The sequence below is a fragment of the Plectropomus leopardus genome, chromosome 8 (assembly GCF_026936395.1).
Source record: "Plectropomus leopardus strain MGB_pleo_1.0 chromosome 8, ASM2693639v1, whole genome shotgun sequence".
NCBI lineage: Eukaryota > Metazoa > Chordata > Actinopteri > Perciformes > Serranidae > Plectropomus > Plectropomus leopardus.
Window position 1 is genome coordinate 19,203,396 of NC_142183.1, and position 27,362 is coordinate 19,230,757.

The window sequence follows — 27,362 nt, forward strand, 5'->3', positions numbered from 1 at the left end:
ATCTATGCAGACCTGTGGTGTGTATTAAATCTGTGTGTGTGTGTGTGTGTGTGTGTGTGTGTTCATCATCTCTGTGCTAATTGAATTATGTCTTCAGGTGAATCCTCTAGTAGTCACTGTTCTGTGCTTCATACTCAGCACTCAGTCAAGTGAAACAGTCATCCTCTCTCCTGCTCTCTCTGCTTTCTCTCCCATTAGTCACAACCTTATAAGATGCTCTGACACTTCGGCTCTGCCACCCACTCCATCCTTCTCTGTTTCTTTATCATATTTAATCACCTGCAGTCAGTGGTCAGGCAGATATCAGCTCTGTGATGATTGGCTTGCAATGAGGAGTGGGCGGGACCTGCTCCGATGCATCATACACGTACCAGCGCAGCAGGACGGATCCTCTCTCTCTCTCCCCCTCTCTCTCTCTCTCCCTCTCTCTCTCTCTCTCTCTCTCTCTCTCTCCCTCCCCCTCTCTCTACCTCTCACTCTGCCTTTCATACATACGCAAGAGCGCAGACTGCAGCAGAACGCAGGGCCAGTAGGATTTTCCTCCTCGTACTGGAACAGCCGAGAAACCAGAGAGACAGTTACCCGCTGAGGAGGAGAGAGACGTTATTCATGGAGGATCCACTGAGGAGAACCTGACCCACAAGCTGCTGAGTGTGTAGGTGAGTAATTGTTTATCCCACTGTATGTGTGTGTATATGTGTGTCCATGAGTGTGAGTTTACTGCAGAAGCAGCAGCACTGCAGATACACCGACTAGGGGCTCTGCTCATCCCTCTCTCCCCTCCCCCCACTCTCCTCCTACTCCTCCTCTTCCTCTTCATCTCGTCTCTTCTTTTAGAGCATCCATTAACAAGTCAGGACTTTACCCATTTCTGCGAGCACAGGGCTGTGTATGTTGTGTGTGTTTCGTGAGAGTACAAATGGTCTGGCCACACCTGGACTCAGCTGCTGCAGAGTGGCTACGGGGTGCGCTGGATTTTTCTTGCCTCACAAGTGCTGTTTACTCTTCTGAGGCACAAATCAAACTCAACTGTGGTAGTTTTTGAAATGTTTTCAAATAATTCTCCCCCTGCAGGTTTGCATCTGGCTCACAGAAGCAGTTGTGTGGACTCTTACACGCACCCATCCCTCCTTTGGGACAGGCCCACTGCCTCCTCATTTATGGATAGGATGCTCGGCTCTGCGCCCTTGTGCTGAGGAGGCGTCTGCGGGCAACAGTATGGGCGCTGTGCTGGCTGGCATCCCCACAACCCCCTCCACCACCGATCTGCCACCACCACGCTGCCCCACCGAGACGGGCGCTTCCCCCAGCCCCGCTGATGGGCGAAGACACTGACGCCACCCCGACGCTCAACCACCGCGGCTTCCTCCCTGACCACAACTATGTGACTGAAGGTAAGACCATGACAGAGGAAGCTGCATGAGCCTAAATGTCACAAAGTGTGTGTTTCAGTGTGCCCCAGTGTGAGTGTGCTTCTGTGTGTCGGACTTCTAGAGAGAGCGAGTGTGTGTGTGTGTGTGTGTGTGTGCGTGTGTGTGACAAAGTGTGTCAATGCAAAAACAAGCTCAGGAGAGCTTCTTAATCTTCTGTAAGCTTTGTGTTGCTCAGATAGAGTTGCAGTCAGAGCAACAAGAACTAGGGAACAAAACACTCCTCTGTCTGCAAAATTAAGCCATCTTAGGCAAGTTTTCCCCTCACTCTTTCCCTCCTCTCCTTCTCTGTTCAATTTTTTGTGTCCTGCACCTTTCATTTCTGTGTTTTTGTTTATTTATGCTTTTGTAACCTTCGTCTTACATTGTGTAACAGATATTTTGTCACACTGCAGGGAAGCATTGATCTGGCCTGTGTCCGAATGTTTGTATGTATGTCTGTGTGGGAGAGTCATTTTGTTTGCCTGTAATAGCAGGCATTTCCAGAAAAACAAGCCAGAAATTTCCACCACATTCTCTTACTTATTGCACTGCATGCCATCTCTCACATTATGAGAGTCACACACATGCATTGTGTCTAATTATAGAGTATCACCTCTCAAGCAGGGGAATGTTCAAAAAGTTAAGCAGCACACAATGCAGAGCAAACCAATGACCTCTTTTGGTTTGTTTCATAAAAACAGGTGGATTATAACCTTGGATAACCCCCTTCTGCTAATCTCAATTACACCACTAATCTCACCTGCACACAAGCTTCCTTGTCTGCCCTCCTGCCTGTCTGTCTGTCCCCAATACGTTTCTTACACTCAGCTCATTGTTCGCCACACCTCTTAAACCAGAACAGCGGATTATCATTTGGGGGTCACGAACGTGTTGCGAGCTCATTTGTGATTCTTGTGTCACTACAGAAAGGAATTACGCTTCCTGTGTCTGTGCTGTAATAAAATATCCTTCACACAGAAGCACATACTGTTGTCAGGGGAGACCTGTAGTGCTGCCTGTTGATTGTGTAAATGCTTGTGTGTGCATTCAGCGCATTGTATTGCTGAGGAGATTGAATCATACCTCTCTGTTTGTGTGCATCTTTGTTTTGTCTCTATATGTGTGCGAGTCCATCCGCTTTTATACGTGTAGTATATCCATGAGCAATACACGTCTTTGTCCATTTCAGAAAGGGATTTTTGATGAGTTAGAGGCAGAAAATCAGTCTTAACGTCCATCACCAGCCATCCATTATTGCCATAGCAACTGTCCGTGATGATAAACATGCTGCTTTTCATGCTTGGCCAATATGATTGACAGGTTGTCTCCACCCACCAATAATGGCAGTATTAATTATCCTGCACATCTCAGGCAGACACAGACATTATTCAGGATGAATTGCTGATGAGCACGCAGCGAGGTGGACACGCCACTGAACACTGTCTGTCTGATAGGACTGTGCAACACATGGACATCCTGGAAATAAATAGTTGCAGAGGAACGAGTACAAACTGTGCTCTAAAAATTAATCTCACAATTCCCCTAATGACCAAAACCAGATAATTCTATGTCACAAATAAACAAAATGATTCATTACCTGCCTCCTCTTCTACATCCACTCCAACCCCCTCCACCTTTCCTCAATATTCACCCCATCCCCCGTCCTCTTCCCCATTTCCATCCCCCACTGCCTCCCTCTCTCTCTCCCTTTCCCCATCGGTCCTCTAATGCAACTCGCAGCATTGCCCAGTGCTGAAGTGGCGCGTCTGCCAAACAATTATCCAACAGTGCTCTAAAGGCTGCTCAAACACAATGTGTCCCTGTATGTGTGTGTGTGTGTGTGTGTGTTAAAGAGAAAGACTGAGCGAGGCACTGAATGTGATTTTATGCTTGGGTGTATTTCATTTGTGTGTCTCCATCTTTCTTTCTTTTTTTGCCTTGCCTTTGCCTTTGCCTTGTCTTGCATTCACATTTACACCTGTGTCTTTAAGTGCATACTATGTGTCTTTTTGTGTGTCAGGTCTGTGAATGTGTGTGTCTGTCTGAAAGGGTTTTGTGTGTGTTTATATGTGTGTGCGTGCATACGTATCAGTGTGTCTGTAGATCTTCCCGTGGGGATTCCCCTGCCCTTTCACTCCTACAGGGGAGGGATGCTTAACCTCCCTCTACCTTAACCCCCTCCCCTTCCCTCCTCCCTACAACTCTTACTCCTTTCTTCTCACTCCTTTGCCCTCCTCAAAATCTCCCTTTGCTACACCCTCACCTCCAGCTGGAGAGGGTTCAAGGAGGAAGGATGAGGAAATAATGACGACAATTATATATTGCATCAATATTCTGTATTTTGACATTTTTGACAGTTTTGTAAGTAAATTATTTATGATTGATTCCATTTAATAAATAATTCAACCACACTAACCCTGATTACTAAGGTGCACCACATACAAAAGTATCACTGATGCTAAGTAAAAAACAAAATTGTGTGTAAATATAAATGTATCTGAACTCTTAAAGCAAAAATACCAAACATTTCTTTGGGGTTTTTTGACTGTTGATTACATAAATTGAGCAGTTATTAGAATTGCTTTGGGCTTGAGCAGATGTCATTATGTTTGAAAATTTCATAGAAAGATTAATCAATATCAAATAATTATTAGTCAGAATACCTGTATGTTAATATTGAGCTTTCACCAGCTCTCTCTCTGCCCTATTTTAATTGTCAGTCAATAACCCCCTTTTCACAGAGATCCTGCAATACTGTCCCCAACAAAAACTCTTGATTACGCCAGCTTAAGTTTTTTACACAGAACCTAAAAAAAACTGGCATAATGCAGCCCCAGTGAAAGGCATACGTGTAACATAAAAGTGTGAGTGTTTCGTGTTACCCATTACACAAGCGTCGGGCAGCTTTTTTTAAACAATATCAATTGCATAACATGTCACTAACACTCATTTAACACCAGAGCTTTCTGGTGGTTGATCTCGTCCTCTGCTTCGAGTGTCAGGAGCTCCTGGACCTCAGTGTCTTCTCAATTTGCGGACGTTTTCAGTTGTTGTTTTTCTTTTTCTAGTTAGCTGCTAAATGCTGCTAGCGGCTTTTTAAATCTCCCAGTGGTGGGTCGCACACATAACACGTCGTCCAAACATCACACCTGGCCCACCCTGCCTGCTCACACTTTTTACACAGACAGCGATTTGGCTCTGTTACTACCGCTGATGCCGGCTTAAAGGCGTAACAACACTGTCACCCCATTCAGTGTTCATGCCTTTTTATACAGAACACGTGCCGGAATAACAGCATGGCATGTCCCGCCTTGACCAGGCAGTGTAAGAGGGGCTTTTGTCAGTCGACTCAAGGGAAATGTGAGCTCTATCTACGCTTCTTGTAACGCTCACCTGCAAAAGTTGAAACACATTAAGACTCTGTCCCACGAGCTGTCTATCTCTGTCCATCCTGCATGTCTTCCAAGCCAAACCCAACATGTGAACACGTCATGATGTACAGACACAGAGTGATCATAAATACAGCATCAGTATTTTTTTTTCTCTGGTGAGTACTCATGGCCAGATGTGGTGATGCAGTAACTCAGTCCCTTCCTTAACCCCATCCACCCTCCCTGGTCCTTCCCTCCTTACCCTCTGCTCCTCCCTGTTGCCCTCCTCCCTCCCTCCCCTCCATCCTTACTCCTCTTGCAGGGCTGCTCCTGGCTATAGCCTGAAGAGCTCCGCCCATCCTGTCCACCCCTCTCCACCCTGGAGTCCTCCCCCAGGATGTTGAGCCCCATCCAGGTCCTGTGCTCCGACATCACTACCCTTTCTCTGGAGCCCGAGCCGTTTGCCTCTTACACTGAAGGTGTGTGCTCTATCCTCTTCTATCCCGAAGGTCATATCTGTGTCGCACAGTTGCGTCCACACGACCCCAGTGTTAGATTTGAGAGTTTGTGTGCGGGGGTGGTTGAATGTGATAGTGTGTGCATGTGTTCGGATAGCGTGTGTGTCCTTTGAGTCAGGTGAATTCTCACGTGAGTCTGAGTGTTATAAATATCTTAAACATCACTTTGTCTCTGTCTGCCTGCCTCATCCTTTTTGTGTGTCTCTATTTTTGTACCTGCCTTTTTATTTTTGTCTCAGTCTGCTTGCTTCAGTGTGGAGAGTGTGTGTGTGTGTGTGTGTGTGTGTGTGTGTGTGTGTGTGTGTGTGCGTGCGTGCGTGCGTGCGTGCGTGCGTGCGTGTGTGTGTGTATCTGTGTGTGAGGGAGTATGCGATTTGATTTCTTTAAATAGTTTGACCAGACAGCTCATCTCCTTCAAAGCATTTATAATACTTCTACCTCTATCTAATACAGAGGAAGACACACACACACACACACACACACATGCACACACTCTCTGAGCCTTATGAACAAAAACACTCTCACACACACACACACACACACACAGACACACACACACACAGACACAGAGAGACATAGCTCAAAGCTTCTCTGAACTTCTCTCATGAATTCATTAGCCAGATATTTTCTTAGCTTATTGATTAATTGTGTGGTCTATAAAACACCTGAAAAAAGTGAAAAATGTCTGCCACAATTGCTCATACCCTCCAAACTGCTTACTTTTTCTGACAAGTGCTACAAAGGTATTTCATTTTCTATCATTAAAGACTGAAGACAGCAGCAAAGATTAACATCTTCTCAGCTGGAACCAGTGAATTTTTTTGCCAAAAAAGACAACAATTAATAAAATATCAGAAATGCTGCAGAATATTTTTTCTATCAATTGACTAATCATTTCAGCCCTAATCACAGATGAGAGTGGCAGCATAAAAATGGGCGAGAGTCTTATGAATATGGGATTACATTACAGTATTTATGTGGTGTCAACACATAATCTCAGTTTTCAGTATTGCTGGGGTTACGATGGGTGTAAACCAGCTAAGCTCCTAATCTTTTTTTCTATTTTACAGTCTCATAAATCTGTTGGAAAAACAAATTGATTTATATCAAAAATGAATCACACATTGCCGCTCTGAGAATTCATGCAGCCAGAGGATGTCTTTGCAGCAAGGCAAAGCAGGATTACAGGTGTATTTCACACACGCTGAAGCTGGCGTGGTCTGTGATTCTAATTGTTTGTGTCTATAACCATTAGGCTCACACCAGCTCTGCTCCATTGTGCCGATGTGTGTTTGGAGAAATGGCAGATCCCCTGCTGTGCTGGGCTTAAAATCACTCCTCTCCACACATGTGCACCTCTAACACAAACACATGCACCCGTTTTTTTCCAGATAACTCCGAAACTGTAAGACAGGGATCAATTTAACGTCTCCCTCCGGCAGTCTCTCCCCTCGTCTCCTTCACTCCCTCCTCTCCCTCCAACCAGTTTATTTCTCTACAGCATAATTGAGTACACACACTTGTGCACACGCACACAGGAAATGCGGGGTGCTTGAGCTGTAGCATGTGCATACACACACACACACACACACACACACACACACACACACACACACACACATCTCCTGCTGAGTGGTGGCTTGTCCGCTCTTTTAAGGAGTGTGTGTTTTTGGCTCAGCTTTAATGGTCTGTGCTTACCCAGTCCTAAGATATCTATAATTGGGACTGTAGGGCGTCTGCTCCCCTCTCTGTCCCTGCAGTAGCCTTAACAAAAAGAAATAAGGAAATCCACCTCCTTCTACCCATGCCACCACCCTTATCTATCCCATAAACATCCTCTGCTCTCAGATGTGCCACAGATGAGCACTGATCTTAATGCATATAATACAGACTACGGTTCATACTAACACTTATTTTCAATATCAATTCATCCATCTATTATTTTATCCTTCATGAAATTCATGAAATGTCAGACAGTAGTAAGAGCTGCTGATCTCATTTTTCTGAAGGGCTCTGACGATGTCTTCAGATGGTTTGTTTTGTTAAATCAATCAACCAGAATCTCAAAGTGTTCAGTTTACTATGACTTAAAAGGTTACTTTGGTGATTTTCAACCAGCTTTGTATTTAAACAATGTGGTTAGTATGTGTAAATAAACTGTAGTAAACTTCCCTCTATATTTCCAGCACATAGATCTCCCTGCTCATCTTTCAACTAAAATCTGCTCTTATGACGCATTTTACTGGTTCTTGGGCTGTTGTTCGAACTGCCGATTGTACTCCCGCATTTTTGTGTGCCCTCTACCATGGACAAAGAGTTAAGATGCGAATTGGGAGAGAGAAAGCTGTATCTATCTTTTAGACCAGACTCTGATCAAACAGCAAAACAAGTCGATGCTGATCAAAAGTAAATTAAGATTCTGTAACTACATTGCCTATTTCTTACCTAAAATGTCTTTAGAAACATATTTTAGTCCACTGTTTAGCGGTTATAAAAGAATTTGAGAATAGGACGTGGGTGCCACATTGTTTCCTTTATTGTAAAAGCAAAGGCTAAGAAAATCGGAACAAACAGTAAAACTAAGCAGTGCTAATCAAATTTAAACAGTTTAACTGTAATTAGAAAATCATTTGTTATCAGCCAGCTGGCATGTTATTTTCTGTGTCCAAATCCGTCAATTATTTTACAGATAATGTTTTCGTCCCTAGATTTTCAAAGACATTCCATTTGCAATGATATATAACTGAGAAAAACAGAAATCCTCAAACTTTAGAAGCTGAAACATTTTGACATTTTTGCTTCAAAAGTGACTTTAACCATTAATGAATAACAAAAAGTGCTGTTGATTTATTTTCTGTAGATCAGCTAATCATTCCAACTCTCCTTACAACATCATGCTTTGATTGTTGAGGAGCTGCTGTCCTTATAATCACCTCACAGCGCATTGAGTGTTTGTGTGTTTATCACTTGTGCTTGTGTTTTATGCTTCTTTGTGTCATTGAGTTCATTCATGTTTGTGTGTTGTATTGTGCTGAAATGAACTGTATGTGTGGGCGCGTGCACTTGCAGTCACAGTGTGTTCCCCCAGCTCCTGCAGTGTGGCGATGAGTCAGACAGGCCTGCTGATGCTAATGGACTGTCTGTGGGAGACAGACACAGCTAGCTTGCTATACTGTAGCACACACACATCCACACTATATTGACTTGCAGCTTGACAGCCTAAAAGACAGTTAAACAAACACACACACACACACACACAGTATTACATCAGGAAATTGACCAGTTATGTCTCTTGGAGGAGAACCACAGCGCTCACGAGCGTTTCTCATCAGTTGTGTTCTTAAAGGTTTATTTTTCTCTTCTATTAGAGAGCATCAGAGAAACAGATGGGTGTGAGGTGTGTGAGGTGTGTGAGTGTGTGCGCAAGAGAAAGAGAGAGGAGTACAGAAAGATAAATAGGATGGGAGAGGAGAGTGTGTGCTCCATATTTTATTCAGCTATATTGTGTGCCGCTCCTGTGGGTTTTGCTTACCTTAGCTCTTTCTCTGTGTGACTTGAGTGGAGACACAGTTATCTGTAAATGTGTTGGGTGCACGCGCGCACACACACGCACACACACACACACACACACACACACACTCACACACTCACACACTCACAGAGCATCAAGCACACACATTTGTTGTGCCTCATTACGTGACTGTGTGCATTCAAATCTGTGTGTGTATGTGTGTTTTTGAATTTTTCGAGTTTTTGAATGAGCGCCATCGTGCGCGTGTGTGTGAGCAGTAATTATCTGCATATCCTCAATTTGGACCGTAGTGTCAGCTCCATCTCCTGGTATTAATTTGGCAATGTTTGTTGGTGGACAAAACTGCAGTGCCATAATTATTTTACCGCGCTCCTTCTTCCTGCGAGGATTGGATTGATGAATCCCACTTCCTCCTTCACCAGACTGCCATATACGGCTAACCATTACAAGTACCCCTGCTACTGGTTGGCTCAGCCTGTTACCATGGCAACCCCCCTGCTCACCGAAGGACCCCTCCACCGCCTCCGCCCCAGCGCCTCTTCCCTCCACCTCCCTTTCCATCCTTTCCATCCATTCTTCCACCACAACCACCAGCAGCACCACCGCTACGTACACGCTAACATACAGCCAGGCGGCAGAGTGCCGTGGGGGAGGGATGAGAGAGAGAGAGATGAATGTGGATAGACAACCAGCAAGAAAATGAGAGAGTGAAATTGGGCAAAAGAGAGAAACTAGATGACAAAGGAATCTGAGGAGGGAGAGGGATTGAGAGAAAGCCTGAATTACAGAAAAAGAAATTGAAAGTGAGGAATAAAGAAGCACTGCAGTGACTGGGAGATCAAGAATCAGTGCAATGACGAATGGAAGAATGATAGAAACCAGTAACACATGAGGTGTGTGAGGAGTGGGGTGAATTAGGTTGTGTTAGTGTGGAGATTGAGGAGCAGTCCCTGCCTCCCCTCATCATAAAATCTCTCTCTCTCAAGGCCACCACAAAACAGGCAAGGCTACAGCTTTGAATCACTCTGACTCTCAATAAATACACTCTCCCTGCTCCATTTTTATTACAGTCAATGCTTGAGGACTGTGTTCTTTTCTATCAAAACTGAGCTTAGTGGACCCCTTTGTTGAAAGCTTAGAGGGATACAGCATCTGACATTAAATTATTTTAAATCTAATCTGTGCCCTCTTTGAAAATATTATTTGGTATTGGTGTAGCAGATTTGTGCTTTTGTTGTAAAAATTTGAAGTTAATTGTAGGTTTTCTGTTTTTGCTGGCAAAGAATTATAGATTTCATGGTCAGCAATGAGTAGTGTTAAGTCAAAAAATTATGAATTGCCAGGTGTCATGTGAGGACAATGATATATGGAAACAATTTGATGAAAAAAGATTGAAAATGATTTAAAAATTATACAATCAATTATGGTTACGGTGATCAGCATCATCAGCAACAATCTGTCCTTAACGCGGCCTTTGTATTCACAAGTGTGAAGTCCAACCACAAATGTGATACTTCACAACTGAGCTGAACATTCACTCCACTGCAGCTGGTAAACAGACCGAAGTTGTTTACTTGTTTTGTTCGAATAAATCAGGGTTAGGGTGACGAAGACGACAAAGCAGGTCAAAATGTGGGCCTACGTCAAATATTTACTTGATGGTGGATTTTTAGATCTTTAGATCATGACTATGGCATTTGTGATTTTAAAGGGTCAGCAGAGAAGCAAATGAGCTTACCTAGTGTGTTTAGGTAAGCTAAGAGCCTGTTTATACCTGGTATTAAAATGTGTTTTGGTCATCGGAACAAAAATTAACAACTGAGATACATCGTTGTTCACACCGGTCTATCATGCATATCTGGCTGACCACTTCATGTCAAAATTTCATTACTATGTACATAGCTTTTGGCAGGAGGTCAAAAGCCACTGTGTATAGTTATTAACTCCACATTCTTGCTAGCTCCTCACATGTCACGTTAGTGTTTGAGTCAATACAGCTGGAGCTATTGCTGTCAGCAGAATCCAGCGAGTCTCCTTCCATAGGGCAAAATGATGGACAGTCACACGACAAGTCGACCGCTCATTGTAAAATGGTTAAGTTAGAGTGTTAGTGCGCTGTCACCAAAACAACCATCATGTCCTGCAATAATGACGTAGTTCTTGTCAGGGGCGCTTTAGCATTTGCACGAAAAAAGATATGTGGTCTAATGCGTCCCAGACCTCCAGTGTTGTAATACCCGAGATGGGTCTTGGTCTTGATGATCTTGAGATTGGTTTCAGGATGATTTTTTGACCGCCCTGATCAATTTAGAGTCGGCCTTTGCTCGTTCTCAGATAAAGAGGATTTGGGATTTAATTTCAAGACAAGTCAAGACAATAACTACAGGGATATTGCTTAATTGCTTTTGCAAAAAAGAAGTGTTCAATAAAGATGGTTAGGTTGATTTCGGCTCCTATAGTGTTTGTATTTTTTTGCTCACATTCCCACCTTAAAAAATCACAGCTGTAATGCCTTTTGATTTTTTTTATCAACACATTTTTTATGGTATTCTTATACAAACATACAAATTTATATATATATATATATATAAGTATGGCAATGAAAAAGATGGATAAAGACAAATCCTAATTTGTTTTTTTTTGTATTTTCTATAGGAATATGGATCTTTCAGTTCAATTTGAAGAGTGCCCATGGTTTACATGTTCCACATTTTATTGTTAAGTGTGCTGTGTAGTTTGGGTCTTGGTCCTGACAAAGGCTCAACCCCTCAAAGTCTCGGTCTTGTCTCGGGCTCAATATACTCTGGTTTCAGTCATGACCTAATCACAGTTAAGATGGTCTTGACTACAACATTGCAGGCCACCTCACCATGTGGTTTGAGTGATCGGATCACAGTGAGTCGTGTTGGTTGTTGTATGTAATGCTGTCCACACATATTATCACCAGGTGTAAACAGGCTCTAAGATAACCTGCAGATAACTTACATGGGTTCATGCCAGCTTAGCTGCATTTTTTCATTGAAACTAAGTTTCTTATTACTTTGAAAGAGATTTAACCACCAAGATATTTCTCCAACTGACTGCAAATAGATAATAATAATAAATCAAACTTAATCTGATGTACAGTGGGGCGGTGAAAAGAGGATAAGCAGACAGAGGGGCAGGCAGTAGATTGCATGCACCACTGAAAGAGATTCAGGTTTCAGATCCCATACTGGCATGTCCTTCATTAGACGGCATAACCATGTGCTTTGTATTCCTCATTCTGCGTGTTGTTTGATGAAGAAAGGTCCGCCGAAAGCACTGAGTCAGTAAATGCAAAGTGCTTAATAACGTGCTTGCTCTTCATATCAAAGTGCTGCCGCTGAGTCACTCTGTGTTGGTGTTTTGGGACACAGAGCTGGTGAAAGGGGCATTGTTGCAAATATGCATATGGGTGTCTTGAAAAATTATCTTTGAATGATATTTAGTCACTAATGTTAATACAGTCTGAAATGTGTTTACACTTAATGACACTACAGAGATGATAGAGTGCATAATTATTATTAGACACACACACACACACACAGTGAACTTAAGTGACACTGTAATCTCGTGTACTGGATGTGTCATAGTGTGCGTCATTGTGTATGTGTCACACTGGAATAGTGATAACACCTGGGACTAATGTGAAACAGCTGTGTGTGTGTGTGTGTTTGATTGTTTGCGTGTTTTGATATGTGCTGTATAAACTGAATTTTCTCTGAAAGCTTACGCACGACTGGAGAAGATTTGTGTTAGTAATCAAATATTGTTTTATTCTACACATTAATTTATATATTTTAATCCACTTACATGTTAATGCATTGACTGTTGACTTGGTTTAATAATTTAGAGCCAGTTAAACAGGTTATACAGATGAATGATGATGTGTGGTCAATTAGCTAATGGCTACTCCTCTCTTCCTCTTTCCCCACCGTTCTCTTCTCTCATGCTCTTTCTTCCTCTGTCTTTTTCTCTGTGTCTGTCTCTCTCTCTCTGCAGCTGATATCATCTCCACTGTTGAGTTCAACCACACTGGAGAGCTCCTGGCCACAGGGGACAAGGGGGGCCGAGTGGTCATCTTTCAGAGGGAACCTGAGGTAGACACACACACACAGACACACACACACTGTTGGTCATACACACAAATATACCATTTTTCGTTCCAGCTGTTAGAACAGCGATGAACACACACTGTTCCCCTCCAGCTACAGTCTTGATTGATTAATAAATAGTTGATACTCCTGCTGTGTCAGAGAGTGGATCATTACAGCTGTGCAGAGCCGTGCTATACTATTTCTTCACACGATCAAGGTGATGGGGGGCTTCAGTCTGGGGTGTTACATTACACCACTGTGATTGTATATGTGAGCAAGTACACATTCCTCCCCCCACATGTCCTCATAGCTCCTTCTCCGTCCACAGAGCAAGACTGAGCCGTTCTCACAGGGAGAGTACAATGTCTACAGCACCTTCCAGAGCCATGAGCCTGAGTTCGACTACCTTAAGAGTCTGGAGATTGAGGAGAAGATCAATAAGATCCGATGGCTGCCTCAGCAGAACGCCGCACACTTCCTTCTCTCCACCAATGGTGAGAGAGGCCACACACATACACACGCACACACACACACACGCGTATTTTTCAGGGTTTCTATGTATCCTTTAAAATTTTCAAAAGGCACTGAATTCATTAATCTAAAAATGAGGCCTTAATTGTTATTAAATTGTCTTAAATCTTTTAAAGGTCTTAAAAATTTTAAGGACTTGAAAAGAAGGATTTTGAAATATTTTTTGTACACTATAAAATCTCAAAATAATTGTTTTTTTTGTCAAATAATTTAATAAATTACTCCTCTAAAACTCATCATGATGAAGTCCAGGCTGTGGATTCTCACAAGCAGGGTGACAAAAAATCACCAGCAAATTTCAGATATTCCCCACTTTGGTTTGTAAACCAACTAGATTTTTATAAGATAATATGTTAATTTTCTTCCATGTGTTCCACTCTAAAAAGGGACTTTTTTTTTGTATAGATAATCTAACATTCTCAAAAGACAACAAATGCCATATCTTATGTTACCATAAACATTTGAGCAAAAACCTAAACCTAAAAAAAAACCTAAAAAATCAATATCAGTTTTAAGTGAACACTATATTTAGAATATTTTTGCCCCTGTACCCATACCTGTCAACATCAGGCTGTGAAACAGGGAGATTTACTGAGATATCTACAAATGGCCTACCCTCAAGGCCTCCAACCCCATTTAAAGCTTACAGCCTTTTTTACACTGAGATTGTATAAAAGGACAGCTAAGAAGTCCCTTCTTTATGCCTTTGCATTTTCACAAAATAGTGAAAATGGAAGATTTTTCAACAAATAGTCTGCCCTCAACACCATATAACCCACCCCGATATAACGCTACACTACAGATAAATAGAATAAACTGAAAGGATGTGAAAGCAAAAATACTAGTCCTCAAATTCACAGCTCACAGAAATATAAAAGTTAAAAAAAAGTTAAAATGAACAAAAAGTGCCAAAAAAAGTTTTAGTTTTCTATTTTGTTTAAGTACGCTATATTTAGAATATTTTCAACACTTCACCTTCTGGTCAGACAATGATTTCTGACAGGTGACTGAAGCCGTAGTATCCGTCTATGCTCTCCTCAATGCCACCATACCCCTTTGACAAAAATGGCAATTTTACCTTACAGGAAAATGGGAGTTGGTTCACAGTTGCCTTGATCGGTCAGTGAGTGATGTTGTGTGACTTTGATGATCTGATCTTACCTTTTTGAATGCCATAGTCAAACAAACTAACTGTTCAAGGCTGCCGCAAACCAGCAATTCTTGTGGTCTGCGAGCTAATGTTACTGCTTTAGTCAAAGGAGTCTGGTGGCTTTGAAGATATCATCAATAATGACCTCTGTTCCCCATTGGAAAGGGCTCTCTAAAAGCAAGGTAAACATACCTGCCAACTCTCTGGATTTTCTCAGGATCTCATTTTTTTTTTTACCCCTTCTTCTGCTGTGCCCTCTTCCTCTTGCCAGTCCCTTAATTTTATAGTGATATACAAATCAAATTAGTTTTTCTCATGTGTTTCTGTGTGGAATGTGTGTTGCCGATTAGATTGGACGACAGTATAATCTCTTTCAAATATCACACTTAATTTGTGTTATGGTACGTGGCAACCCAGTCTGGATCATGTATATTCGACCCTGCCTCACTGTGCTCACACAGCCTCTGCCGCCGCCAGACACTGATCTCTATCTCTCTCCCTCACTGTCTGTGTGTGTGAGACACTTGTTTGTGTGAGCTGAGGGTTTTTATGTTTGTGTGAGAGGTGAGTCTGTAAGAGCATCACTATTCTTTTTTCTTTTTTTTTTTAATAAGTGTGTTTATTGGATTTTTTTTATATGCTGCATATTACAGCGAAAACAAACACAAAACGAGTAAGGTACAATACAGAACATTCATAGTAAGGTATCATCTCAATGAAATTACTAAGATAGAACATCACATTGAGTGCTTTCAAAGGTCCAAAATAAATAATCAGGGAGTGAAAATGCTGCCTATACAATTATTGATGGTCCAAACGAAAAAAAAAACAACAAGACAGCAAATGGAAATGCTATTTTGAAATGAAAATGAAATGTTATTTTGTCTTCATCAAGAGATTAAGGCAGGTAGACTTCTGTAGCCTAAACATAGGTGGAGTATTTACCTTTAATCATAAATGGTAGTTTTTTTAAGGGCAACAGAGTGTGACAGACCAGCAAGCCGGGCTTGTAAGCTTGGTCTAGTAGGAGATTTCCAGGATTTGGCTGTGGTGTGTTTTCCTTGTAATAATCCATAAACAGTCATTTTCTTATCTGACTTGCATAGTTTACAGGAAAATACCAAAAAAACATAGTTTGGGGCATACAAATTACTTCAAGCCTGTGACATGTGACAGGATATTCAAAACCTCTTTCCATAAAGCCTGAATACTTGGGCAGTCCCATATGCAATGGCATAGTACTGCAGCATCACTGTTCTATTTGGTAGTTGTAGTCTATTGTGCGACGGCCAGTGGATGTTTGTAAAATTGCAGCCCAGTGATGATTTAGTCATTTTCATACACCAGTTGTAAGGTGGAGTTGTCTTGCCTTTAAGCCAGCAACTTAATAACTGACAAATCACCGTCTGTGTAAAAGGGACAGCTGCCAGGATGAGACCATGGCTGGGACAAGTGTGACATTTTGACAACATCTTATGCATACAAGATTTGAAATAAAGCTAGCCGCTGTTAGTAGCTCACTCAGAGAAGATGTGCGTATACGTGTCACGCTAGAAGCCAACGCTGTTGTGTTGAACGTCACAACTGTCATGCCTTTTTTGCTTCCAGGATGCTGGTTTGCTATTCGAAATCACCTACTGGAGCAGCATGATGTAGCCGTTGTTTGGTTCTTTGTAAAAATGCAAAGGCATGAAGAAGGGACTTCTTAGCAGTCCTTTCATACAATCTCGCTATAAAAAGGGCTGTAAGGTTTAAATGGGGGCGAAGGCATTTGTAGATATCTCAGTAAATCTCCCTCTGTTTCACAGCCTGATGTTGGCAGGTGCAGCTAAAGCAGTGAAAAGATTCTAAATATAGCGTACATTTCAACTAATATTGATTTTTTTCTGGTTGCTAAAATCTGTTTTGCTGCTGCTTCCATACACAGCAGTACATTGCTGCTTAGCTCTCATAGTGGCACTCAAGCCTTATTCTCCAAACTAGGAAAGTACCACCTTTCATTTACTGTAGGTAATACTCTGACTATAGATAAGTACCTCAGACAACCCCACTCAAAACATTATAACTAACAGGTGTTTGACAGAGTGAACAGAGCAGTTGAAATTAGGACAGTTATTTGAGTTTATTCTGTTAGAAAGCAGGTTTTCCCTCGCTTAAAGTGACAAGAGTTGCTGCTTGTGTTGCATCACATGTTTGTAGTGCATTAGGAGTATGTCTGCCTTGGATAAGAGGTCCCATCATAAGATTACATTCAGAGTTTATGGCTATATTGGAAGATGTATAGATTTTCCCTGAGCGCCCTGTTATTGATTTATTTAAGTACTATATTATTTATGATTAAGGGTATGAAAAATGTAAGACCTGCCTCAGCAGTTGGGTAATGCTGCTGCTGCTGGAAAGCTTGCTGTCATTTTTTCAATATATTACAGAGACTCTCTGTGTCTGTCAGTGTTGATAAAATAAACCTCACTGTTTGCTCATTTAGCGCCTCAGAGTCAAAGCTGTCTTTTCAGAGCTGACAGTTTGAAGAAGGGTGGATTATCTTGTCTATTAAGTAATGTCTTTTGAGTTCAAGTGCCTGAGTTGATTGTGTCTTTATGTTAAAATCCTTAGCTGTACCAATTTGAGATGAAATTTCACATTTAGCCTACTCTTATGTGTTTGATCACATCTAATCTAAGATCTCCAGATAGCTTTCTCACCTTAAAGCATATCTACAAGCACCTTTTTCATCATTTGTAACACTTTCAGATTAAATCTGTGCTTATCTGTTTGCTTCATGGTTCTGTCCGATTCCCAGATAAGACCATCAAGTTGTGGAAGGTGAGTGAAAGAGACAAACGGCCGGAGGGATACAACCTGAAGGATGAGGAGGGTCGCATCAAGGACATCTCCACCGTCACCTCCCTACAGGTAACATCTATCTGTACGTCTCTTGCACATGCTGAAACCGTCATAAATGCGGTCGCTTGTGCAACATAACTGGGTCAGTGGGTACAGATGTGTTTGCATGTGCAAAAATGGGTCACTGGCACAATGATACATGTGTGTGTGTGTGAGTGTGTGAGGGCGGAGAAATCCTCTTTTTCCAGCTGTACAGAACAGTAACATCTGTACTATGCAGAGATAGCCTGTCCGCCATTAGGAGGGGGGTTCCCGCTGTGCTTTATGCAAATAAGGACACACATTTAAGCTGTGTATGAATCATGTATTGACAAAGAAATTGTTTTAATGCAAATGTCAAGACATGAAAACGCACTCAAATGAGCTTTAACTCATGCACTGAATTGACTCTTAATCCTTCTATCAAGCAAGTTGAGGTTTCCTGCAATCATGTATTATTGATGTCAAAGGAAGTTATGCATTAAATATTCATTCATACTACAATGACATTATTTAAATTCAATCCGCTGTCTGTATCATCTTTCTTCTCTTAATCAGTTATGTGCGGTATTAAACTGCTCTCTGTCTCTTTCTCTCTTTCAAGGTGCCGGTGTTGATGCCGATGGACCTAATGGTGGAGGTGAGCCCGCGGCGAGTTTTTGCCAACGCCCACACTTACCATGTCAACTCCATCTCCGTCAACTCTGACTATGAGACTTACATGTCAGCTGATGACCTGAGGATCAACCTCTGGCATCTGGACATCACCGACCGCAGCTTCAGTATCCTTTGTGGGTTGTAGTGTGTGTTCATGGTGAGGACAAGAGAAGACTCACAGATATCATCATTACATGCGCGAGCATATTAGAGCAGGACTAGAATTATTAAAGCACAAGGACACAGATAATTAATGCATACGTTAACACATAGATGTGTGTACATGCTCAATAATCAATTTCCGCCCACACACACACTTGCACAACTCCCACACTGCAAATCCTACTTTGTTGCATAAAGAAATGCACAAAGACGCACAGTGGTGGGGGAGGGGAATATTATTCTTGAGGAGTGAAAATGTAGCTTAATGAATAATTCAAAGACTGCATAAATATTTCAGCTCTCTCTGAGTTCTAATCCAGCTCAATAGGACACAGTACAGTCACATCCATGACCCAGACAGGATTTATGATATTACAATTTATCTGAATATGGAAATACTTTTCTTCCGACAATCCCCCCAAGATACATTTAAATTGGTTTGCTTTATTTCTTCTGTAAATTATTTACATTGTGAGGGTCATGTATACATACACGTATGTTTTTATTTTTGTATGTAGATTGCAGAGCTTTTCGTATGAATTCAAACACAATATTATTAGCTTCTCATGTGGTTAGTTAGTGAATAGAATTGATAAAAGGATGAATGATTGAATATGTACATGCCAAAACCGTTCTACTGGCGCTTAAAAAAATTAACCAGATGATTGGCACTGCTTCCTCATTCGTTTACCAGCTTATTTGAGTGGGGATAAAATGATTTAACCTTGAGGCTCTTCTCGTCATCTTCTTCTTCTCTAAATGCTGTCAGACCAAATGGATCAAATCCTGAATGTAAAACGAGTTTTTCAGGAGGGTCGTACCACTAAAAAAACATCTTTTTCCAAATGTAAGTCTATTGGAAATTTTTTTTTTCCGCCCAATGGAATCACATAATGAACTTTGGAATTGTAATAATATTGTTTTTCCACTATGAAAACTGGTGGAAACCCAGCACTATTCCAGGCGGTCTGCAAAATATTGCAGATATGGACGCTGCCAGCCTGTGCTGGTGATATCAATTGAAATCAGAATCTGCGTTGTAGGGATCTCGTGGTATCGACTTCCCCTTGTCTGACTCCATTGTGAGCAGCTTCATTGATTCCGAGTAAACTAATTGACACACACAGCTGTGAGTCATCAAATAACAAATTAAAACCAAACCTGAAAGAACAATTAACACTTGAACAAACATCAGAGTGATTCAAGCTAACTAAATCAGAGAAACCATCTTTGGGAATAATGTATATGATGAAATGTATACACTTTGATCTTTTAGTTTGGCCCAAGGCCCCTCCATGTTGGGCTTTATAATCTATACCGCAGCCAGCTGCTGGGGGGCGATCAAGATGTTTTGGCTTTTTTTAGCTGTCATGTGGTCCATCTTTAATATGGTAAAAACAGTTCAGGCTAAAACAAACTGCAGGCTTCGGGTGAGAAGTGGAACCTCTTTGTTGTTTTTCTGAGCGACTTTTCCTCTCAGACATCGTGGACATCAAGCCAGCCAACATGGAGGATCTAACAGAGGTGATCACAGCGGCTGAGTTTCACCCCCACCACTGTAACCTGTTTGTCTATAGCAGCAGCAAAGGCACCCTGCGCCTCTGTGACATGAGAGAAGCAGCGCTGTGCGACAAACACTCCAAATGTGAGTAAACCTGCTGAGAACTGGGATGGAGACATAAACATTATGTTTTTTTTGTTGTTTTTTTACTATAGTCTATATTCCTGCAGGATCCTTCAAAGGCCAAAATGTCTGATACTGGTAGTTTTGCACATTGTTAGATGAATGACCTTTCAGGCAGACATCAGACTTAAAATATACAGTTAGGCAGAGACAATATTCAGACTAAGACATACTCTTCCATGTGCTGGTCGTTTCAGCTAATCTTTATAAACAGATATCTGCATATGAATGCAAATAAAAAAAATTTAAAAAGAAGAAGAAGAAGCCAAATTGGCATGAAACAATAGAGGATGGGTTCTGAGTTTGTATTTTGGCCAATGCCTGATTGGTCAATGATATTCAGACTACAGAAGGTAATAAGAACACTTCCAATACCAAATCTTGTACCGATAGATTCTACACACATATGCATGTAACTGATTTCAGAGATTATGTTTTTAGCTGTGCTAGCCGCACGGCTTCATGATGGCAATGTTGGTTGGTCAGTCAGTCTGTCAATTTTGCCTGGCCTCAAATATCACAAAACCTATTGAATATATATATATTCTATATTTGTGGTTTTGAGCGAAATCTTTGGACAACTAATGAATGGAATGACATGAAATTCGCTACACATATTTACGGCCCCTATAACATGAACTGGAATCATTTTAAGCGACTTTTTCATTTAGCTAATGAAAATCAACTTGCAGAGACTCTCTTAAGATACCTAATCCATCACAGTGGATAATCATCATTAGTTTGCTTTATGTATATGTGGTTATGTAGATTAGAGGGGGGACTATCTTCTGCGGGGGTAATTTGACAATAAAGTCTGCGTATTTAATTGGTAATGTTAGTAAACTGAAACCTGACAAACTTCAGGTATGCTTTATGTCATTTATTTGAAAATACATTTGAAACATTTTTTAACATTTAATCATATTTCTTTCCACTGCAGGTCCATTAATATAGAGCAGAGTTAGTTGAGACATAAACCTGTCCTGTCCTGAAGGGACAGCTATTCAATTCACATTTTCTCTCATGCTTCAGATTTATTGTTTTCGAACTTTCTTTTCTTTTTTTGATTTGTACTTCCAAGTTGAAATGGCCAGTGTCCCATGTGTCCCAGCTCTGACCAGTATGAGTCACTACTGCAGTGAATACTGCAAATCGTGTTCAGTGGAGCACCCCAACAAGCGGCAAGGGATTTAATATTTGTTTGTTACATTCAGTGAGAAATGCCTGTATTTACCAGTTTTTTCCTCTGGAAAAGACTTCTGATTGTTTCCTTTGAAATGTGCTGGTGTTTATACACAGCAGGATGCAGACAGCGACATAGTAAACATACAGAGGTCACCTGTGTGGTCTGTCTGCCTCATTGACTACTTTCAACATATAGATTTCTTTATTGGTGCACATGAGATAAAGACATCTGGTTTAACAGCCCTCGGCCTCCTCTCCCACCATCTCTAGTGTTCGAGGAACCCGAGGACCCCAGCGCCCGCTCCTTCTTCTCTGAGATCATCTCTTCTGTGTCTGACGTCAAGTTCAGCCACAGCGGTCGCTACCTGCTCACCAGAGACTACCTGACTGCCAAGGTCTGGGACCTCAACATGGAGAGCAAGCCCCTGGAGACATACCAGGTATGTCACCCACCACATGTTAAATCATGAATTTTAATTTAAAATACAAAAAACATGAGAATGAATATCTTCTCTGTCAGGCTCAGCTGTCTGGGAAAGGTGAACTGATCAGTTGTGGAGGACGTATTAAAACTTCATTTGAATTCATTGAATCCAGTCGTCTGTTGAGTCAGTCCACTGTTTTCTTCTTGCTTCATCAGCTGACTGATAACATTCAGTCCTAAACTTTATAACCCCACAATTTGCTACAGTACTCTGTTGTGCCAACACTACATGCTGTTGCCACAAAGTCTTCCGTATTTGTTTTTTTCTTTTAAAGGTAGTGTAATGAGGGACAGAATAACTTTAAAATAGTATATTTTTTATTTTAATAAATTTTATTTGAGCATCACTTGCAACTACTGTCTGCTCTGTGTCAAGAGCTGATTCACAAAAAAGATATTGCGCCAATGATATCACAGCACAAATGCCCAAATTTAAAAGTTTAAAATAAAATTTTGTAGCTGAGTTTGCCGTTTTTTCCGTCTGATCGTAGTTTTCTGTGTGGTAAAGGATTAATGTTGCCCTTGCACCAAGAACACACGAAGCAGAACAAAAGGAAAACTGAAATTTCCACAGCGCGAGTTACAGGTCCTGACTGACGAGGCAATCCTCAGACAAGGAACTTAAACGTGACAGAGAGAAGCCATAGTTGAGATTTAATATCCTAGTCTGTTAATGCGCTTCAGTTGCCACCAAATCTCTGAAGACACAGATACTTCCCCTCTAACAGTGTGTGGCTGTTGTAAATTGGACTGTTTTGCAGTGAGGCTCATCTGCATAGAAAGGGGCCAATTTTGCACCACATGTTTGCATGTTACCTTGTTCAAAAAGCACAGGAGCTCAGCATTGCTATTTACTTTGCAGCACAGTTGGAGGTTCATTTTACCCTTTGCAGGTGCTTTTAAATTACTTCAAGCAGCCTCATAAACTGTACATTTCTTTTATGAACCTGCGTGTCTGTGCTCACCTTTTCTTTAATTTGTCGCCCAGTGTCCTCTCTACATCCCACACGAAGTTCCAGTGTTTATGTTCATGTTTATGTGCAGGATATAGTCCTCCAGTATAGTCCAGTCCAGCACTGCTGCTCAGATTCTTTCAGCAAAGCATCTTTTACCAAATTAAATGAAAGCTGTTTATATTGAATTTTCACTTTACACACAAGTGTGTGACTGAAATCCCTACTAGGTGACTCACTGTCCCTTTATTGAAGGGGGCATTGTCATCATGGAGATATGATTAATACGAGACAGAAATGAATCATGGGAAGATGCTTGTCTTTCAGAATATACAGTTCTTGCTGATTAGACTTTTCCCAAACCTCTTATGAATAATTGGATTGATTACAAGCCAGAGAATGCACTTCTTCTCCTCGTGGGTGCAGAATCACCAGAAACCCTGAACTATTATCTGTAGATTCATCAGATTATATTTGGCAGATTGATACATGTGTCAGACAAACATAAAACAGTGAGTTGTCATTATGCTGTGTATGTGATGAAATGGGATTGACATGCGGTTGAAAAAATGCAAAACTAAGTAAAAGGCTGGTGAAAGAGCATTTTTCCAAATTTCAAATCAATCAGCACTCCATTTATCTCCTGTGTCACTTCTAAGTGTTTACAATCAGCCTCGCCAGCTTCTGTTCATGCATTAATGTGCAGGAGAACTCTCTGTCAGCTACGTTTGTGACCGTGTGTTTAGTTTTCCTGCCGCGGGCGTGTGGGTGAACATGTGTGTGTGTCTGTCTGACGTGTGAGGGCCTGTGAGGCCGCCAGGAGTGGGAGGCCAAGATGCACTGGGGCTATTTATAGTTCGCCGAGCCTCCACTCATAAAGTGAAACGGGAAGAAGGGATACCTTACACAGCGCCCGACACCTAGATCTGCAATGCAGCACCGAGAGGGAGGAAGAGAGGGGGAGGGAGGGAGAAGAGGGGTGAGGGTTTCAGATGGAGTGTGATGAGAGGAGGAGAGTTTGTAAATGAGAGGAGGAGAAAGAGGGATGGCAGGGGTTTAGTGGAGTAAACTGAGGGGAGAAAAAGGATTTCAGAGCTCTTACTTTGGTTTTACTCCTCCTGGAGCATGAAAAATATGCTCAAATCCATGATAGATCAGGCACTGTGCTCTAAATCAGACATCATGCGGACTAGAAAAAAAGGCCATATATATTCAGCTTCAGCTGACACTGTATCATTTCACCCGAGCAGAGAGCCATAGGGGAAAACAAAAATGTCACCTGGTTTGATGTACAACCGTGAGCCGACCTCAGCTTGACCATTTATTGATCGCGAGATGACTGTTGACTGCTGACTTTATGCAGAATGTGAAAATAGAGGGCTTAATGCAGAGCGCAGCGGCTGCAGGAAGGTGTAGATTTCAGCCCCTTGCATCACAGTGCTGACACAGGCAGGTGCAATGAACGCACAGGGGAGAAGAGTTATTAGTCAGTGAGTGTGTGTGTGTGTCTGTGTTTGTGTGTGTGTGTGCGCCCACGTGTGTGTGTGTGTGTGTGCACGTTCACATGTGTGTCTGTTATCATGCCCTTGGTGGGTTTGGATGTTAATGGGTTTACTGATATGGAAAAGGAGTTTAGATTAAAATGTTCTCTTGGCCCTCATATTGCTCAGGGCCGGTGTTGTGTCTCATCAGAGTTGCCTTCAGGGAGGTTTGTGTTACACATTTAATGTGTTTTGTCTGTACTGAGCTTTGTATGTGTGTGCGTCTTTTTGCTCACTCCTCTATTTATAGTTTACACAGATAGTCAATACCTAGCAGTGAAACAGTTGTGTGCGGGATTTTTTTAATCATCATATCTGTGTGTGTGTGTGTGTGTGTGTGCGCGCGTGTGTGTGTGTGTTCTTCCAGGTTCACGATTACCTCCGCAGCAAGTTGTGTTCCCTTTACGAAAACGACTGCATCTTTGACAAGTTTGAGTGTGCCTGGAACGGCTCGGACAGGTACCTGAAGTGTTTTTGTGTGTCAGTATTCACTGTGGGAAGAAGTACTCAGATCTTTTGCTCAAGTACATGAAGCAATACCACCAAATACTCTTTTGCAAGTACTTTCATCATGTCTGTCTATTGCATGTATGGATGCCGTCTACTGCAAAACAAGTCTACCTACGGATACAGATAAAGTATCCCAACCTAAGTTAAAGTCCTGCATTAGAAATCTTATATCATTAAAATTAGTAAAAGTATTAGCTTAAAAATATACTTTTATAGCAAAAGTAAAAGTACTCATTATGCAAAGTCATTTTTAAAAAATAATGGATGTAATGTTTTGCTTCAGTAATATAAATCTGCAAGATGTATGCAATATTAATCTCTGTCTTTTCTTTAAACCTGTTTCAGTAGATATTCTTGTCAGCTTTTCCTGATTTGCTCAGATTTCAAAGGTTTAAATGCGTATGAAAGGCGCCTGAACACAGCACAAAAAAAAGTGATGCCGTTTCGAGAGAAAAGAGAATGAAAAGCTTTCAGACCGTAGTAACCATTTCTCTCCTCCCCTCAGTGTAATCATGACCGGAGCCTATAACAACTTCTTCCGCATGTTCGACCGCAACACCAAACGCGACGTGACCCTGGAGGCGTCGAGAGAGAGCAGCAAACCCCGAGCCGTCCTGAAGCCGCGGAGGGTCTGCGCCGCCGGGGGGAAGCGCCGGAAGGACGACATCAGCGTGGACAGCTTGGACTTCACCAAGAAGATCCTCCACACGGCCTGGCACCCAAACGAGAACATCATCGCCATCGCCGCCACCAACAACCTGTACATCTTCCAGGACAAACTCAACTCTGAGATGCATTAATGAAGGGATGTCAACGGCGGATACAAACCGAGTTTACACCTGAACACACAGCTATGCCAGAATGTACACATTTACGGACATACACACACGGGAATATGCCTAACACACACAGTCAGAAAACACACACACAGGTCTACTCTTTGACACACTCCCTCACCTCCTCCCAGCCTCCCAGAACTGAAAGGACCTAGAGAGGGAACAGGCTGGATTACGCAATGGATTATGGATTGCAAAATTGTCCGAACTGTGGATTTCTTGATTGTTAAGCTCTGGATTGTGCTTGATGGTGTGTTTATTGCTACAGCTCAGCTTCTGAGGGGGATAAAACCTCCCAGACTGGAGAGACGTTTACATATTTGTCTTTTTTTTTTTGTTGTTGTTGTTCTTCAGGCTCTTTTGCTTTCTCCACCTCCTCCTCCTCCTCTCTCTTCTGTATTTGTGTGCTCGAACAAAGCCTATTCTTATCCCTTGCCCACTGTTTTGTGTAACGAAAACCCTTCGTGGTTGTCAACCAGCGGCACTGATGAAAATGGGGCATTTACGTAACTGACTGTTTGATTTTTCTGATCAGCTCCTTCCTCCACTTCTGTTTTTGTATCTTCTTGTTAAATGATGTAAATGATGGTAATTAATGATGACGAATTAAAGTGGTAACGTGTGATATGCAAGGAAGAATTCGAGACCCCCTTCCCCTTAACCCAAGTGCACCCAGACGCCTCTGAGCTCAGCCGGAGCGCGTTCAGTCAGTGACAGTCCTGCAGATAGAAGCAGAAGTTAACACCGTGGCCTAACATGAGGACACACACTCATCTCTGCTCCACACAGTGTGTTTCAGTCATTAATGTCGTCTCTGGCCCGTCAACTTCTCTGATTGTGGATTCTGCTTCTGGTCTGGAGATACATCGTGTGCTACTTTGCCGTTAAATACAACTCAAACCAAGCAAAAAAATAAAGAAACTAATTTCAACAATCAAGCAAAAAGATGCTGCATGTAAAACCAATTTAGCCTAGGTGTTTATAAATTGACTGACTGACTTGGCTGCCTTCTTAACCATTTAGACCCAGCTGTACAAAGGCTTCAGGGGCCCTGGGGCCCCATGCAGCACGAGTAACCATAGACGACTGAGCTCTCCTACTTTTATTTGTGTCTTTGGACACTGAAGCATGTTTACCAGTGTTCGGTTCATACACTTACATGTACGTTTTGAATGAAGCCGTCCAAGAATCAGTTTCTCCTCGACTGAAACTGAGAACCAAGAAGATTGAGGAATGTTTTCATTAATGTCGTTCTCTAAAAGAAAAACAAAAAAAAAAAAAATCAAAGGGCCTAAATGGTGTCTGTATATATCAACTCTGTTTTTGACATGTATGAGGTTTTGTTTTTTTAACATCCTTAAAAGGACTGCGGACGCGATCATCCGCCTCGATGATCGCCTCTAAAGCTACAGCAGAGAGATGGTACTCAAATCTCCTCAGCCTTCCTCACTGATTACTTTGCTGACGTGCAGAAGCTTTTATTTTTTAAAGAACAGTCTATTCTTTTATTTGTCCTCAATTTTACTCCACCACGTCCTGACCAAACTAATGTTGATTCACATATTTTTGTGTTAATGTATGTTGATGACAAAAATGTCAAATGGACAGTTATAAATAATGTTAATATGGTTTTTTTTTTCTGAATAAAGATTTCAACGAAATTGCATCCAATGAGAGTACAGCTGTGATTTTTATTGCCATTTAATTATATGAGACTGATAGTAATTGCCAGTGCCATTATGGAAATGTGCACACTTTATAGCCTCGATTTATGTGGACCTTATTGAGCACATCATTGCTGTCTGTAATACTGATGAAGTCATGAGGCTCCATCT

At 41.7% G+C, this 27,362-nt stretch overlaps 1 protein-coding gene across 3 annotated transcripts; it reads left to right on the forward strand.

Moving 5' to 3' along the window:
* The first annotated feature begins 415 nt into the window (after positions 1–415).
* Positions 416–27,198, forward strand: LOC121948161 (serine/threonine-protein phosphatase 2A 55 kDa regulatory subunit B gamma isoform). Of its 3 annotated transcripts, XM_088081053.1 has the most exons (12): positions 416–659; positions 1,075–1,394; positions 3,153–3,234; positions 5,106–5,262; positions 12,857–12,954; positions 13,280–13,445; positions 17,433–17,545; positions 18,120–18,297; positions 19,815–19,979; positions 21,474–21,643; positions 24,549–24,640; positions 25,197–27,198. In XM_088081053.1, the coding sequence occupies exons 4-12, from the start codon at positions 5,181–5,183 to the stop codon at positions 25,489–25,491; spliced, it is 1,359 nt and encodes a 452-aa protein (XP_087937179.1). In that variant the 5' UTR covers positions 416–659; positions 1,075–1,394; positions 3,153–3,234; positions 5,106–5,180; the 3' UTR covers positions 25,492–27,198. The 3 variants fall into 3 exon arrangements, with proteins under 3 accessions (XP_087937179.1, XP_087937178.1, XP_042349383.1); XM_088081052.1 differs by lacking the exon at positions 3,153–3,234 and having other exon boundaries at positions 417–659; XM_042493449.2 differs by lacking the exons at positions 3,153–3,234; positions 5,106–5,262 and having other exon boundaries at positions 418–659.
* The last annotated feature ends 164 nt before the right edge of the window (positions 27,199–27,362 follow it).